The sequence below is a fragment of the Glycine max genome, chromosome 15, assembly GCF_000004515.6.
Source record: "Glycine max cultivar Williams 82 chromosome 15, Glycine_max_v4.0, whole genome shotgun sequence".
NCBI classification, from domain to species: domain Eukaryota; kingdom Viridiplantae; phylum Streptophyta; class Magnoliopsida; order Fabales; family Fabaceae; genus Glycine; species Glycine max.
The window spans coordinates 26368333-26385657 of record NC_038251.2 but is presented as its reverse complement, the minus strand read 5'-3'; the positions used below and the strand labels follow the sequence as shown (position 1 = coordinate 26385657).

Below are 17325 nucleotides of genomic sequence, written 5' to 3'. Positions count from 1 at the left end.
ACTGGTTAATCTATTGTTAAAATTAAACTTGAAAAAAAATCTAAACAATCCAATTAAATTGATATCCGAAAAACCGTGAAATCAGAGGACAATGGGCTTTTTTGGGTTTTCAAAATTTTCAAAACCCATTCAACCGAAAACAGTTACGGAAGCTGAAACTAACCAAAGCAGCCACACGTCAAAACAAAACAAGCCCTCATATGTGTTGTGTTGCGCGCGCGTACCCGGTCTCCGAAGTGACCCACAAGACACGCCTCTCACATCGCTCGTCAATCCCGCATGTGCCGTTTGTCGACAACAACCTAACGTGCCTCTTCCCCCCCCCTCCTCTCTCTATATCACTTTCTCTCCCACTATTTAACACCCTCCACACTCCCCTTCCATAACGCCCACCACTGTTCTTCCGGTTAAAAACCTTCGGGTGGGTGGCACACTTCTTCCCTACAGGCAGCGTCAGCTAAGAATTAAGCCAAAATAATTAATTAATTCTTGGCAAAATCACATGGCCGCCGCCGCAGATGGGCTCTTCCGGCCGATCTACGAGGGCTGCATCTCCGCCTACGACAACGACGTCGAGCGCCGCCCCTACCACAAGAACTGCGGCTGCGCTCTGCACAGCAAGTCGAGGAGGAACAGCAGAGCGTGCACGCACAAGTTGCCGAAATGCAACAACGTGTCCTACCCCATGAGGAGGGCTTGGAGTGAAGGGAGCTTGTCAATGGCTTCGGCAACAACTTCCGCGCATTCCTCTCCTTCTTCTTCTCCCGCCGCTGGGTTCAGGCCTCAACACGACGAAGAGGGAAATAGTAACAAATTAGGAGTTTTATTTGAGATGTGATCAGGAAATTGAGAATAATTAATAATTAATTAAGTAATTAAGCAATACTACCATGATCTTTTTGATAAAACTCCTATTTTGTTTTGTTTCCTCTTTCTTTCTTTTTTCTTTTAGTTTTGAATAATTTGAGTCCGGTTCGGTTGAGGTCTTGGTTAACTTTTTTTTTTTTTTATCTGTTGAAGGTCGTCTTGGGATTGTATTGATCATCTTAAGCCATTTTGATTTAGGGGTTCCTGATCAATTCGGTTGGTTCTGAATTGGACGTCCTCATTTCTTGTAACGAAGCTAATTGAATTTTTTTTACTATATATAATAATCTTTTTAGTGTATATATCTCTCTATTTCAGTTCTTTGGATACTTGGGGTTCATGTATATATTGAAAGCTTGATGTTGCAGTCCAGAATATGGTTGATTGAATGTGTAGTTTTTCTTAATTTGGTTTGAATTTTTTATCGTCAACCAAAAACTGCATTTATGCAAATCGTGATTCGAGGAGGGATCTTTCTCGGTGGTTTCTTTTTTGGTTTTTAAGAGATTAATTGCCCGTATTTGAATCAAAGAAATTATCTTGATTTTATATATGTATCTTCCAACTAATATTCTAACTCAAGAAGTGTAAAGATTATTAAAGTAAATTTTTTATCTTTGTTAATAACTTTTTTTCACACATGACTAAGATTATGGAATCCCTAACAACGTCCTTATTATCTGTGCTGCTTATAAATTATCTTGTTTGTGTAAAAGAAAAAAAAAATTATCTTGCAAGATGGGGTTATGACTTATGAGCTATGAGTCTTGTTGCGGCGACCATGTGATGTGATGTGTTAAGCGGCTTTTTTAAATGCACCCAAACCAACTTTGTAGCGAATAAATGAGAAGGTGGGGAGCTGGCAACACACGGTGTCACAGCTAATTAATTACGCTTTCCAGAACTTATGGATGCTTTTTTGGAAAAAAGACTAACAAATATTTTTTGTTAGACTGGTGTCCTTGTATAATTTAAAAATCTTCATCTGTTACAGTACTGACCCACATGGGACGGTCAAGAATTATGGCATGCACTTCCAAATGGATTGATGCATGATTGCAAGTTTGCAACACAATAATGTTATAATATTCGTAAATATCTAGCCCCACCCGGTGAGATACTAATGAACCAAGATGTACTACAGTAGCAAAGACATAGGAGATTACTCCAATCGGTTACCTGGTGGTCAAACATTTATAAAATATTGGTTAGATTCAGTGAATCTCAAATATTTATTATGAAATGTGTTCATGTCTTAAAAGAAGACGGGGAACTTTAACTTAAACCACCATCAACGTTTTTCCTTAACTTTGTATGAGGATCAACTTGAGGTGAATTTTATTAATATATGTGTTAGTTTTGATTTGAAATCAAATTAAAGTGGTTTTGATTTTTTTATTCACTTTTTCTATTTCATCAATCACTCGACTTAGTCATATTTAGTAACAACATTTTAGTTTTAATTATAATTATAAAGTTGTAGAGAGTATATTTACATCCTCAACTTTTATGGTATATTTTATGGAGTAGCATTCATTTTAAGAATTTATTATAACTTTCATTATCAATTAGGATGAAATAATTTTGTCTCTTAATTATTGTAAAGAAACAAAGTGAATTTTTCTGTGTTAGAATCTTAATCCCACAGGTAGATTTTGATGACATATTGGTTTACATGCATTTTAAATCATTATAAGCACTGATATTTGGTTACATGTTACAGTTCCCATGTTGACGGGAAAATTATAAGCAATGGAAGGAACATGTTCTTCTCCATTTAGGGTTTGTTGATCTTGACTATGCTCTCCATGGGGATGAGCCAGTTGAGCTTACGGATTCTAGCCCTTCAAAAGAAATTATGTTATACAAACGATGGGAAAGATCTAATAGTCTTTCCATTATGTTCATCAAGATGCTTATCTCTGCCAGTATCCGTGGTTCAATTCCAAAATGACAAAAAGTCAAGGATTTCATGAAAGCCTGAAAGTTCCGAGAAGGCCTTGGCTAGCACCCTAATGTCTAAGTTGTCATCTGTGAGGCTCATTGGAGTCGCAAGTATGAGAAAACACATTATGGAAATGAGGGATCTAGCGGCTCAACTTAAGTTGCTATGGGTTGAAATTTTTGAGTCATTCATGGTGCAACTAATTTTGAATTCACTCCCATCACAATATGGTCCCTTCAAAATATCATACAACACAAATGGTCAATCAATGAAGTTCTGACCATGTGTGTCTAGGAGGAAGGGAGACTTGCTCAAGAAATTGGTGAAGATGCTCTTACTGTGACTCAAGATAAAAGGGAAAGGAAGGAAAATAATCATATACCTCCTATTGCCAAAATTAAAAAGGAGTCTAGGTGTTTTTTTTTTTTGCAAAAAGAAAGGGCACATAAAGAAGGACTGCTATAAACATAAGGCTTGGCTTGGCTTGGAAAGAAGGGTAATTATTTTTCCGTTGTATGTTTTGAATCTAATATGGCTGATATTTGTCATGATACATGGTTTATTGACTCTAAATCTATGATTCATATTTCTAATACCATGCAGGGCTTCTCAAGCCAGAGGGAGCCAAATGAAGGTGAACGTGTTAGTCAAGTGGCCTCAGATATCTTAAGAAGGGGGGTTGAATTAAGATATTGCAAACTATTTTCCCAATTAAAATTCTATTTCACTTTCTATGCAAGTTACAAATTCCCTTAAAAATGAACTCTTAAATAATGATTCAAATAGAACAATCTGAATATAAATATAAAGCAATAATAAATAAAAGAGTTTAAGGGAAGAGAAAGTGCAAACTCGGATTTATACTAGTTCGGCCACACCCTTGTGCCTACGTCCAGTCCCCAAGCAACTCGCTTGAGAGTTCCACTATCTTGTAAAATCCTTTTACAAGTTCTGAACACACAAGGACAATCCTTCCTTTGTGTTCAAAATTCTTTTACAACAAGAGACCCTCGGTCTCTCAATCCCCTTTGAGAATTTAGAAAGAAGAGAAGAATGAATCTCTCTTGAAAGAGATAGATTTTACAATCTGAGCACTCAATTAATTCCTTTTTGAATTACAAGTGTATTGGCCAAGGAATTCTTAAGAGGATGAAATGTTTTTTCTCTTTGAGAGAATAAGACTTTTTATTATGAAAAACTCTGAGCAAATTCGTGTTTCCAGTCACATATATATAGACCTTTGATGGTCATGTAAAAACCATTTGAAAAGATGTGACTCTTAGAAATAATTTTATGAAAATCTCCTCTGATAATCGATTACAGGTTTTAAAATTTGAATTAAAACGTTCATTAACTGCTGGTAATCGATTACCAATATTGTGTAATCGATTACACAGTCTAAAATTTGAATTCAAATATTTAGTAGCTGTTGTAAACCATTTTTGGCCACTGGTAATCGATTACATCCTCTGGTAATCGATTACCAGAGAGTAAATCTCTTGAAAAACACTTTTTAACTTAAATTACTTGGCCAAACCTTTTGCTATATCAATTAGGAATTCCCTTCCTAAATACTAGTGATCATCTTGATGTTGTGTTTTGTATTCTTGAATCATTGTCTTGAATTTAAACTTGAAAAGCGTATTTGCATCATTTGCATCAAATCATCATGATCATCATCAAAACATCAAAGTCATTTGCTTCTACAGAACGGTTCATATACTCTGGGAATCGGATGTGTTCACATGTGGCAGCTATTGGCACATGTAGACTTAATTTAGGATTTGGATTTGTTTTTGAATTGAATAATATCTTTTATATTCCGGAATTTTCTAGGAATTTAATTTTTGTTTCTAGACTTGTTCCTTTGGGTTATTCAATAAAGTTTAACGCATCCAGATTTGATTTATTGTTTAAGTATACTATTATTGGAAATGGTGTGTTGAATGGCGGTTTGTTCAAAATTAATTTATCTAACACGATTCCATATAATTTGATGGCTACACAAGAAAATGCTAGTATTAAACGATGTATCATGAATGAAAAATCATCAAAATTATGGCATAGGAGACTAGGACATATCTCTGTAGAAAGAATTAAAAGGCTAGTGAATGATGGAGTACTTGGGACTCTTGACTTTACTGATTTTAGCACTTATGTAGACTGCATAAAGGGAAAATAGACTAACAAGATAAAGAAAAATGCCAAGAGAATTTCAGAAATATTAGAAATTATACATACTAACATTTGTTGTCCCGATATGGACTCGCATGGCCAAAAATATTTTATCTCTTTCATAGACGATTACTCACGATACATGTATCTTTACTTGCTTAACAATAAATATGAAGCATTGGATGCCTTTAAGGTTTTCAAGGCAGGCGTAGAGAAACAATGTGGAAAACAAATAAAGATTGTGAGATCAGATAGAGGAGGCAAATTTTACGGCAAATACACTGAAAATGGACAAGCACCTGGTCCTTTTGCAAAGTTTCTTCAAGAGCATGACATTGTGGCCCAATACACCATGCCTGGCTCGCCAAATCAAAACAGTGTGGCTGGAAGAAGAAATCGAACATTAAGGGACATGGTAAGAAGTATGCTTAGCAATTCCAAACTTCCTCGTTCATTATGGAATGAGGCTCTTAAGATAGTTGTGTACATACTAAATCGGGTACCAACAAAGGCGGTCCCTAAAACCCCATTTGAATTATTGAAAGGTTGGAAGCCAAGTTTAAAACATGTGTGTGTTTGGGGTTGCCCAGGTGAAGTTAGGATTTATAATCCAAATGAAAAGAAGCTGGACCCAAGGAGCATTAGTGCATATTTCATTGGTTATGCTGAAAGGTCTAAGGGTTATAGATTTTATTCTCCAACTCATAGCACTAGAATTGTTGAGTCAAGAAATAGAAAGTTTCTAGAAAATAATGTGGCTAGTGGGAGTGATTTAACTCAACGCATTGGTCTTGAGAAAAATCAATGTGAGGAAGTAGTTCCTACATCAAGTTATAAGCTAGTAGTTTTTGGCGATACTCACCAAAATCGTGTAACACAAGCTCCACATCAAGTTGATCCTGTCCTAGAAAATCCAGTTGAACAACACCAAACACAAAATGTTGAGCAACTTGTTGAACAACATCAAACACAAGATGTTGAACAACCTGTTGAACAACAACCAGAATGTGTGGATGTAACATTGAGAATATAAACTAGAATAAAGAAACCTACATAGTGATTATCAAATGTATTTACAAGAGTCTCAATATGACTTTGGAGTTGAAAATGATCCTGAGTCATTTTTGTAAGCAATTAAAAATTGTAATTCTAAGCTATGGTATGATGCCATGAAAGATGAATTGGAATCTATGGCAAATAATAAAGTATGAGATTGTTAGTCGATGAATACAACTAACTTTTGTGTATAAAACTTGTGTAAATTGTATCAAACTTCCCTAGTTTATGGTTATTTTGTAGTGTTATAAGTATTTTCTGTTAAGTATAGGTAATAAATACTTAGTACTTCCATTTTGTGTGTTTAATAATCATTTTCTCTCAATTTTAGGTTAATTAGGCAAACTTGAAAAGTGTTGTTTTTCACCTTCTCGCTAAGCCAATCTGCTGGCTTAGCGAGCGTCCGCTAAGCGCAACACTCATTGGCTAAGCGCAAGGAAGAATCTGGAAGAAGATGAATTGTGCAGGTTCACTAAGCGCACCGCTTCAATCCATCCGCTAAGCGAGAAAGACACGCGCTAAGCCGAAATTCACTAATATTCGCTAAGCGGTCCAGAATTGCGCTAAGCGCACGAGCACGAATAAGGCCACCTATTTAAGCCTGAAATCGGATTTTGTGAGGGGAGTTTGGGTTGGCATTCAGAGCTTTGCATGTCTAGAGATTCTAGAGAGAGAAAGGTCCAAGTTCTAGAGATTTTTGAGAGATTTTGTTGTGTGAAGATCTGCAGAGACTAGAGCTTGAAGCAGGAGCCGTTCTAAGAGCTTGAGATGAGTTTGTGAGTGATTGTGAGATCCTAGAGGTAAAGGAGACATCCTCACCACTTGTATTTTTGCAATCTTTCATTTTGTTCTTCTCTTTGTTGTAAAGAAGGCTTCCTGGTTATGGAAAGCTAAATCCTCTATTGGATCTTCCCAGTAGGTACCTGATGTAAATATATTTCTATCTATTTAATGATGTTTTGTGTGTTCTCTGTGCTATATGCGTTTCACTCCAGTATGCCTTTACCTTGATCACGTAGATGCATGCTTTGTTAGGGTCATTCAACAGTGGAAACTAGTCTGACTCTAAAGTCCTTGATAGTACAGGGCTAAGTTATCGTACTACCACGAGGAATCGGGGTGCGATAATTTAGTTGTGTATGTGTGTCTTAATGCGGTCCTGGTTGAGTTTAGTCCAACAAGAGGATTCTGCGAATGATGCTTGATCAGGATTAGGCTAAACTATCATGAGGAATCGGGGTTTAGTATCTCAGGAGACACCATAGGAACACATGAGCATTGTTAGATATAGAATATCTTTTTAGCATCAGGCACATATTAGGAAGGCCAACGTGTTTTCTACTTGTTTTCACACGTCATTTCTCTCGCGTGATTTTCCTTTTTGCACAGATAGTTTACACACCTGTTCATATTCACACTTATCTTTACACGCCAGACACCTATTTGCTGAAATAGCTTACCAAATAACACAAGTTCCCCGAGAGTTTGATACTCGGTTCTTACCGTTTTATACTACTTGTGCGATCCGGTGCACTTGCCAGAAGCGAACAGAGATCTTGTTGAGTTGCCTAATGGGATAGAGCCTATTGGATGTAAATGGGTTTTCAAAACCAAGAAGGATTCATTAGGTAACATTGAGAGACATAAGGCTTGATTGGTTGCCAAAGGATTCGCTCAAAGGAAAGGAGTTGAATACAGAGAAACCTTTTCTCCTGTATCCATGAAAGATTCCTTATGCATCATAATGGCATTAGTTGCTCATTTTAACTTGGAATTACATCAAATGGATGTGAAAACGGCTTTTCTAAATGGTGACTTAGAAGAAGAAGTTTATATGACACAACTGATTGAGGCCGTACCTGTATCAAATAAATATTAAAATGTAGTAACTAGGAAGTGATCCTAGGTCGTTTCCCAACGAGCAATGATAAACCAAATGTTCATAACAGATAGTAGGAAATAGTAACAAATTGGGGGGGGGGGGGGGGGTTGTTTGCTTTTGTAAATTAAATAGCGAGTTAAATTTTATTTGAAAATTTCCGAATTTAAATACGTTGGTTCCCCTTTATTCACAAGCCAGTTCTCTTATCCTAAGGTGCGAGAATTTATCCTTATTCAGTTCAACCACTTAATCCAACCCTAAATAAATTACTAAGAGAAATCAACATAAGGCATCATTATGTGATTAAGCATCACATACACCAATTACTCATAAACGATCATTAAGCATGAACGTAAATTAAGCGCAGAGACAATTAATCAAGCACTAAGCATGCATGAATTAATAGCAACAAATTCAGAGTAATTAGTGAAGAGGAAAAAGAACTGAACAAAATTTAACAATAATAATAGAACCTCAAAGAGAATTGTGCTTGATCCTCAAGAGAAAACAACGCTAGGGACTTAGCCTTCCATTAATCAGATAGAGAACGAAATTTTATTGATAAAACTAAAAGTCTGAACTGGAATTGTAAAAAAACGAAAAATAGAAGAGAGAGAGAGAGGAGAGAGAGAGAGAGCTAAACTAGAACCTTGGTGTTGTTATATAGTTTTTCAGCCCCAAAGCTTACAAATCTATTTTAAATCCAAGCCCATAAGTAAAATCAAATCAAATCTAGATAAGATAAGATAAGATCTAGATGAAATAATATCTAGATAATATCTAGATAAGATAAGATAAGATAAGATCTAATTTTGTAGAATAAATTAGTCTGCCCTCTTCAAGTCCAAGCCCAATTCCCTCTTCAAGTCCAAGCCCAATTCTGGATTCAAGCCCAAGCTCAATTCTAGATTCAAGCCCAAGCTCAATTCTAGATTCAAGCCCAATAAAAACATCAAATTAGCTGAATGGGCCCAAATAATAAAATTGCTTAATTAATTTGACAATTAAGACTAATCAGTACTTAAAATTAAGACTAATCAGTACTTAAAATGGTGCAAAAAGTGTTAAGAAATAGGAGAAAATAATGGCACATCAAAACCCCCCATACTTAGCCTTTTGCACTCCTGGGTAAAATGAAATAAAGAAAAAAATCCAAGGATATCAAAGAGAGACAAACAAAAACATTTACATATTTCTCAATGAACATCAAGGAATGAAAGGAATGGGTAACATCTAACATGAAGAGATCCAAAAAGTCAAGACATTCGTGAAAACCATCCAAGCAACCCAATCATGGCAAAATAGTTAATCAGCTCAATAATGAAAAATGATTAAGCCTCACAAGATATACACTCTATCTCTCAAGTGTCTAGGCTACTGTTTATTCTCGAAGCACCCATGAAAACAAACATCACATAGACTTGGCAAAATTCTAAAATTGACAAACGACTTGACAACACATGCATATGAGGATCAAAAGGTCTTTAAAGGTTGTAATAGGGCCAAGGACAAGGTAGGGAAGAAAAATATGGAATAAGTAGCTAAATCCCAAAGGAATAGAGGAGCAATGGGGAATAAGTGGAAATTAAGCACAAGTAGTAAACCCAAGCCCTCTAATATCAACAAAATCAACCAAGGCTCCCAAATCAAGTTCTCATATCAAGACCTTATTTATTCAACTTCACTTCTTTTCTTCTTCTTCTTCTTTTTTTTTTTTTGAATAGTACGAAATTGCAGAATTTGCAGCAACTAATTTTTTTTTATTGAACAGTACAAAATTGAAGATTAAAGAAAGAACTAGGCAATATATATATACATCAAGCATGGCCAAAATAAAACATTAAGCATGGCCAAAAATCATATCTTCCAATGAAACATACCCCCCTCACTTATTCCCAAAACAATTCCAAAGCTCCAAAATTCCTTAAGGTTAAGGTGATATCATGGTTTTTCACTTAAGGCTTGTAATGAGCTTCAAAACAAAGAAAGGGAAAAATAGGCTCAAAGGGGCTATCAAAGGAATTAATTCAAGGTAAGTCCATTTGACTAGAAGCTTATAAGAACGAAATTGCCTAAATCATTTCCAAATATGCATGTGAATTAGGAAGCATCAACAAGAATCAAGCCAAGGCTATTGTGCAAGCAATCAATGGGGCAAAACACACCAAAATATTATGATGATGGATGGCTCGAATTCTCACAAAGGTAAACTTATCACTTTCAAATTGAGCTTTCAAAACTATCATGACATGTAAAGGAAAAACAAGGATTTCAAGTCACAAAATGTCAAGAGACTTTTATTTTCAGAACAATTACCCATTACTTGAACATATCCTATAATTTAAAGACAAACATGCAAATTTAACACAACAAAACTAACAAATTAAACTTGAACCCAACAAAACTAACAAAATTAAACTAATTTAACACGACTAACAAATCCAAAACCAAAGAATACACTCCCCCCAATACTTAAACAACACATTGTCCTCAATGTGGCACAATTAAAAGATTAAAAGCAATTAAACCATCAAATAGAATCGAACAAATGTAATAAAAGTAAAGAAGGAGATAGGAAAGAAAAACTCCCTAAGTCAAGGTAGAGGAAAAGTAGGGTGGAGTATGGAAGTCTCTTTGATGTGCCATCATTTTCTTCTATTTTCTAAACCCTTTTTGCACCATTTTAATTATTGATTGGTCTTAATTGTCAATTAATTAGGCAGTTTTATTATTTGGGCCCATTCAGCTAATTTGATGTTTTTAATCTAATTTCAGGAATTAATGAAGCATTGGGCTTGAATCTAGCATTGGGCTTGAATCTAGAATTGGGCTTGGACTTGAAGAGGGCAAACTAATTTATTCTATAAAATTAGATCTTATCTTATCTAGATATTATTTAGATTTGATCTCATCTAGATATTATTTCATCTAGATCTTATCTTATCTTATCTTATCTAGATTTGATTTGATTTTACTTATGGGCTTGGATTTAAAACATATTTGTAAGCTTTGGGGCTGAAAAAAACTATATAACAGCACCAAGGTTCTAGTTTAGGGCCCCCCCTCTCTCCCTCGCGGGAGACTCTCTCTCTCTCTCTCTCTCTCCTCTCTCTCTTCTATTTTTCGTTTTTAGTTTTAGTCTCTCTTCTCTTTCTCTTTTATTTTCGTTTTTTTTTCAATTCCAGTTCAGACTTTTAGTTTTATCAATAAAATTTCATTCTCTATTTGATTAATGGAAGGCTAAGTCCGCAACGTTGTTTTCCCTTGAGGATCAAGCACAGTTCTCTTTGAGGTTCTATTATTACTGTTAAATTCTGTTTAGTTTTTCCTCTTCACTAATTACTTTGAATTTGTTGCTTTTAATTCATGCATGCTTAGTGCTTGATTAATTGTCTCTGCGCTTAATTTACGTTCATGCTTAATGATCGTTTATGAGTAATTGGTGTATGTGATGCTTAATCACATAATGAATGCCTTATGTTAAATTTCGCTTAGTAATTTAATTTAGGGTTGGATTAAGTGGTTAAACTGATAAAGGATAAACTCTCATAACCTAGGATAAGAGACTTGCTTGTGAATCAAGGGGAAGTAACGTGTTTTAATTCTGATATTTTCTAATTCACATATATTCGCTGTTTAATTTACAAAAGCAAACAACCCCCCCCATCGTTACTGTTACTGTACTGCAAGTATATTATGAACATTTGGCTTGTCACTGCTCGTTGGGAAACGACCTAGGATCACTTCCTAGTTACTGCATTTTCATGTTTATTTGATTCGGGTACGGCCTCGATCAAATTTGGCACCGTTGCCGGGGAAGCAGTGTCCAAAGGTTCATAATAGCTAGCTATTGTTGTGTGTTTAATCCTTTCGTGTTTTATGTTTAATTGTTAGTATTGTGTTAGTATGTGTGTTAGTGTTGATTAGTTCACTGGTATTGATAACAGACAAATCCAGAATCCATATATCTAGGCTAATTAGACTTGTCAGGTTTTAGCGATTTTAATATATAGATTTTAGTCCTTATTTTCATTGTCGGTCTTCCTTAGAAGTAGTTATTCCTTATTTTTTACTGTTGGGTTTTAGGAGTAAGTATTTAGATTTAGTAGATTTAGATCTTATTTATTTGAATTTCTTAGAAGTAGTTATCTTTATCGCAATTTAAATATTTTATCATATCTTATCTTTAAATTTTTTATCTTATCTTATCTATTATCTTTATCTTCTATTTTGATCTTTCAATCTTTTATCTTCGAATTTTATCTTTAAATATCTTATCTTTTCTTTTATCTTCTAATTTTATCTTTAAATATCTTATCTTTTCTTTACCTTATCTTCTATCTTCTATTTTAAATTCTTATCTCTTGCTTTTAAATTGGGTTTACATTAATCTAAATACAAACAAAGTCCCTGTTTCAGTCTTGGGTGTTTTGCTGTGAAGATTGTGCAGCCAAGCAGGAAAGATTGGAGTACCAGGCTTGATGACGCTTTCTGGGCACATCGGACTGCCTACAAAGCACCCATAGGAATGTCTCCTTATCGGGTTGTCTTTGGAAAGGCATGTCATCTTCCAGTGGAAATTGAGCACAAAGCATACTGGGCAGTGAAGACTTGCAACTTCTCTATGGATCAAGCTGGCGAGGAAAGGAAGTTGCAACTGAGTGAGTTAGATGAAATCCGCCTAGACGCCTACGAGAATGCCAAGTTCTACAAAGAAAAGACCAAGAAGTTCCATGATAGCATGATAGTTAAAAAAGACTTTGTGGTTGGGCAAAAAGTGTTATTGTATAATTCTAGGCTTGGACTCATGAGTGGTAAGTTGAGGTCTAAGTGGATTGGTCCTTTTGTTGTTACTAATGTTTTTCCTTATGGTACAGTTGAGATCAAAACCGACTCCACAAACAAGAGCTTCAAGGTCAACGGACATCGACTTAAGCCATTCCTCACGAACCCTTCTTTAGTGGACGTAGTGGTGGAAGAGACTTCCTTACTCCACCCTACTCTTCCTCCACCATGACTTAGGGAGTTTTTCTTTTTCTATCTCCTTCTTTGCTTTTATTACACTTGTCCGATTCTCTTTGATGATTTAATTGTTTTTAATCTTTTAATTGTGCTACATTGAGGACAATGTGTTGTTTAAGTATGGGGGGGGGGGGGAGTGTTCTTTGGTTTTGCTAGTTTTGTTGGTTTTGTTAATTTGTTAGTTGTGTTAATTTGTTAATGTTGTTAGTTTCGCCGGATTTTCAGTTTAATATTTTGGGTCAATTTTGTGTGCACGTACGACTTTGCATGTTTTTCTTTGAATTATAGGATATGTTCAAGAAATGGGTAATTGTTTTGAAAATAAAAGTTCTTGACATTTTGTGACTTGAAATCCTTGATTCTTCTCTACATGTCATGATAGTTTTGAAAGCTCAATTTGAAAGTGATGATTTGACCTTTGTGAGAATTTGAGCCATCCATCATTATAATCATTTGGTGTGTTTTGCCCCATTGATTGCTTGCACAATAGCCTTGGCTTGATTCTTGTTGATGCGTCCTAATTCACATGCATATTTGGAAATGATTAAGGCAATTTTGTTCTTATAAGCTTCTAGCCAAATGGACTTACCTTGAATTAATTCCTTTGATAGCCCTTTTGAACCTTGTTTCCCTTTCCTTGTTTTGAAGCTCACTACAAGCCTTAAGTGAAAAATCATGATATTACCATATCCTTAAGGAATTTTGGAGCTTTGGAATTGTTTTGGGAATAAGTGTGGGGGGTTTTTGTTTCATTGGACAACTTGTTTTGTTGACTATGCTTCATGATGTATTTTGGGTCATACTTGATGTATATTGTATATTGGTTAAATGTTGGACATGCTGAATGAAATGTTGTTTCTCAAAGGCCAAAGAGTAAAAAAAAAAAAAAAAAATTCGAAAAAAAAAAATTTCGAAAAAAAAAAAAGCAATAAAGTTGAGTGAATAAGATCTTAAATGGCACAAGAATGATGAAACTCTTGGTTCTACTCTTCATGTTTAATTTTTATCTTTACTTCTTTTTATTTTCTTATTTTTTTTTCTTAATATGCACTTATTCCCCTTTGCTCCTCTATTCCTTTGGGATTTAGCCACTTATTCCATATTTCTCCATACCTTGTCCTTGGCCCCATTACAACCTTAAAAGACCTTTTGATCCTCATGTGCTTGTGTTTATGGGTTGATTGTCAATTTTAGAATCTTGCCAAGTTTATGTGGTGTTTGCTTTTATGGGTGCTTTGAGGGTAAATAGTAGCCTAGACACTTGAGAGATAGAGTGTATATCTTGTGAGGCTTTATCACTTTTCATTCTTGAGCTGATTAACTATTTTGCCATGATTGGGTTGCTTGGATGATTTTCATGAATGTCTTGACTTTTTGGATCTCCTTATGTTAGATGTTACCCATTCCTTTTATTCCTTGATGTTCATTGAGAAATATGTGAATGTTTTTGTTTGTCTCCCTCTGATATCCTTGGATTTTGTTCTTTGTTTCATTTTGCCCAGGAGTGCAAAAGGCTAAGTATGGGGGGTTTTGATGTGCCATCATTTTCTTCTATTTTCTAAACCCTTTTTGCACCATTTTAATTATTGATTGGTCTTAATTGTCAATTAATTAGGCAGTTTTATTATTTGGGCCCATTCAGCTAATTTGATGTTTTTAATCTAATTTCAGGAATTAATGAAGCATTGGGCTTGAATCTAGAATTGGGCTTGGACTTGAAGAGGGCAGACTAATTTATTCTATAAAATTAGATCTTATCTTATCTAGATATTATTTAGATTTGATCTCATCTAGATATTATTTCATCTAGATCTTATCTTATCTTATCTAGATTTGATTTGATTTTACTTATGGGCTTGGATTTAAAACATATTTGTAAGCTTTGGGGCTGAAAAAAACTATATAACAGCACCAAGGTTCTAGTTTAGGGACTCCCTCTCTCCCTCGCGGGAGACTCTCTCTCTCTCCTCTCTCTCTTCTATTTTTCGTTTTTAGTTTTAGTCTCTCTTCTCTTTCTCTTTTATTTTCGTTTTTTTACAATTCCAGTTCAGACTTTTAGTTTTATCAATAAAATTTCATTCTCTATTTGATTAATGGAAGGCTAAGTCCGCAACGTTGTTTTCCCTTGAGGATCAAGCACAGTTCTCTTTGAGGTTCTATTATTACTGTTAAATTCTGTTTAGTTTTTCCTCTTCACTAATTACTTTGAATTTGATGCTTTTAATTCATGCATGCTTAGTGCTTGATTAATTGTCTCTGCGCTTAATTTACGTTCATGCTTAATGATCGTTTATGAGTAATTGGTGTATGTGATGCTTAATCACATAATGAATGCCTTATGTTGAATTTCGCTTAGTAATTTAATTTAGGGTTGGATTAAGTGGTTAAACTGATAAAGGATAAATTCTCGCAACCTAGGATAAGAGACTTGCTTGTGAATCAAGGGGAAGCAACGTGTTTTAATTCTGATATTTTCTAATTCACATATATTCGCTTTTAAATTTACAAAAGCAAACAACCCCCCCCCCCCCATCGTTACTGTTACTGTTACTGCAAGTATATTATGAACATTTGGCATGTCACTGCTCGTTGGGAAACGACCTAGGATCACTTCCTAGTTACTACATTTTAATGTTTATTTGATTCGGGTACGGCCTCGATCACTCTTCCACCACTACGTCCACTAAAGAAGGGTTTATGAGGAATGGCTTAAGTCGGTGTCCATTGACCTTGAAGCTCTTGTTTGTAGAGTCGCTTTTGATCTCAACTGTACCATAAGGAAAAACATTAGTAACAACAAAAGGACCAATCCACTTAGACCTCAACTTACCACTCATGAGTCCAAGCTTAGAATTATACAATAACACTTTTTGCCCAACCATGAAGTCCTTCTTAATTATCATGCTATCATGGAACTTCTTGGTCTTTTCTTTGTAGAACTTGGCATTCTCGTAGGCTTTTAGGCGGATCTCATCTAACTCACTCAGTTGCAACTTTCTTTCCTCGCCAACTTGATCCATAGAGAAGTTGCAGGTCTTCACTGCCCAATATGCTTTGTGCTCAATCTCCACTGGAAGATGACATGCCTTTCCAAAGACAACCCGATAAGGAGATATTCCTATGGGTGCTTTGTAGGCAGTCCTATGTGCCCAAAGAGCATCATCTAGCCTGGTACTCCAATCTTTCCTGCTTGGTTGCACAATTTTCTCTAAAATTCTCTTGATCTCCCTGTTAGAAATTTCTGCCTGTCCATTGGTTTGGGGGTGGTATGGTGTGGATACCCTGTGTACAACCCCGTACTTTTTAAGCAAGGCATGCATTGATTTGTTGCAAAAATGGGTTCCTTGATCACTAACAATTGCTTTAGGTACTCCAAACCTGCAAAACAGATTAGATCTGACAAAATCTACAACAACCTTAGCATCATTAGTTCTAGTGGGCTTGGCTTCCACCCATTTTGAAACATAATCAACTGCAAGGAGAATGTAAACATAACCAAAAGATACAGGAAAAGGGCCCATGAAATCTATACCCCAGACATCAAACACCTCACAGAATAGCATAGGTTGCTGAGGCATTTGTTGTTGCCATGTAAGTGCACTTCTTGCTCTCTGACACTGCTCATAAGTGCTACAAATCTTCCATGCATCTTTAAAGATGGTGGGCCAATAAAAGCCACAGTCAAGCACTTTGCGAGCTATCCTTTGAACACCCAGATGACCTCCCGGTGTGGAAGAATGACAGAACTGCAGGACTGAGTCAGTCTCATGATCTGGAATGCATCGTCTAATGACCTGATCACTGCACAATTTCCACAAGTAGGGGTCATCCCTAATAAAATGCTTAGCATCACTTTTAATTTTATCTTTTTGAGCCTTAGATGCTAAGGCAGGAAAAACAAAAGCAACTAAATAATTGACAATGTTAGCAAACCAGGGAGTAGAAAGAGAATCAGAAATACTATAGAATATATATAAATGATCATTCGGGAAATAATCCCGAATGGGTGAGTCCTCATCAGACACATGTTCGATCCGACTCAAATGATCAGCAACTAAATTTTGTGCTCCGCTCCTATCACGGATCTCAGAGTCAAACTCTTGGAGCCAGAGCATCCATCAGATCAACCAAGGCTTTGAATCAGCCTTCTGCAACAAGTACTTTAAAGCTGAATGGTCAGTATAAACAATAATGCGAGTACCAAGCAAATAATGTAGAAGCAAAGCTTCATGGTGAATCAAAGGTGATTCAAAGGTGTTTTGATGATAACAATGATGATAACAAAAGATGATGACAAAGGTGATGACAAAAAGCTCAAAGATCAATCAAAGATCAACTCAAGTGAATCAAGTGAATCAAGAACAATTCAAGAGTTCAA

General features: G+C 35.6%; 1 protein-coding gene across 1 annotated transcript; it reads left to right on the top strand.

Annotated features, from left to right (window-relative positions):
• Window positions 1-203: 203 nt before the first annotated feature.
• LOC100817756 (uncharacterized) lies at window positions 204-1167 on the top strand. The gene has a single exon (XM_003546557.4). It carries the CDS (start codon window positions 503-505, stop codon window positions 836-838), a length of 336 nt encoding a protein of 111 aa, XP_003546605.1. The 5' UTR covers window positions 204-502; the 3' UTR covers window positions 839-1167.
• The last annotated feature ends 16158 nt before the right edge of the window (window positions 1168-17325 follow it).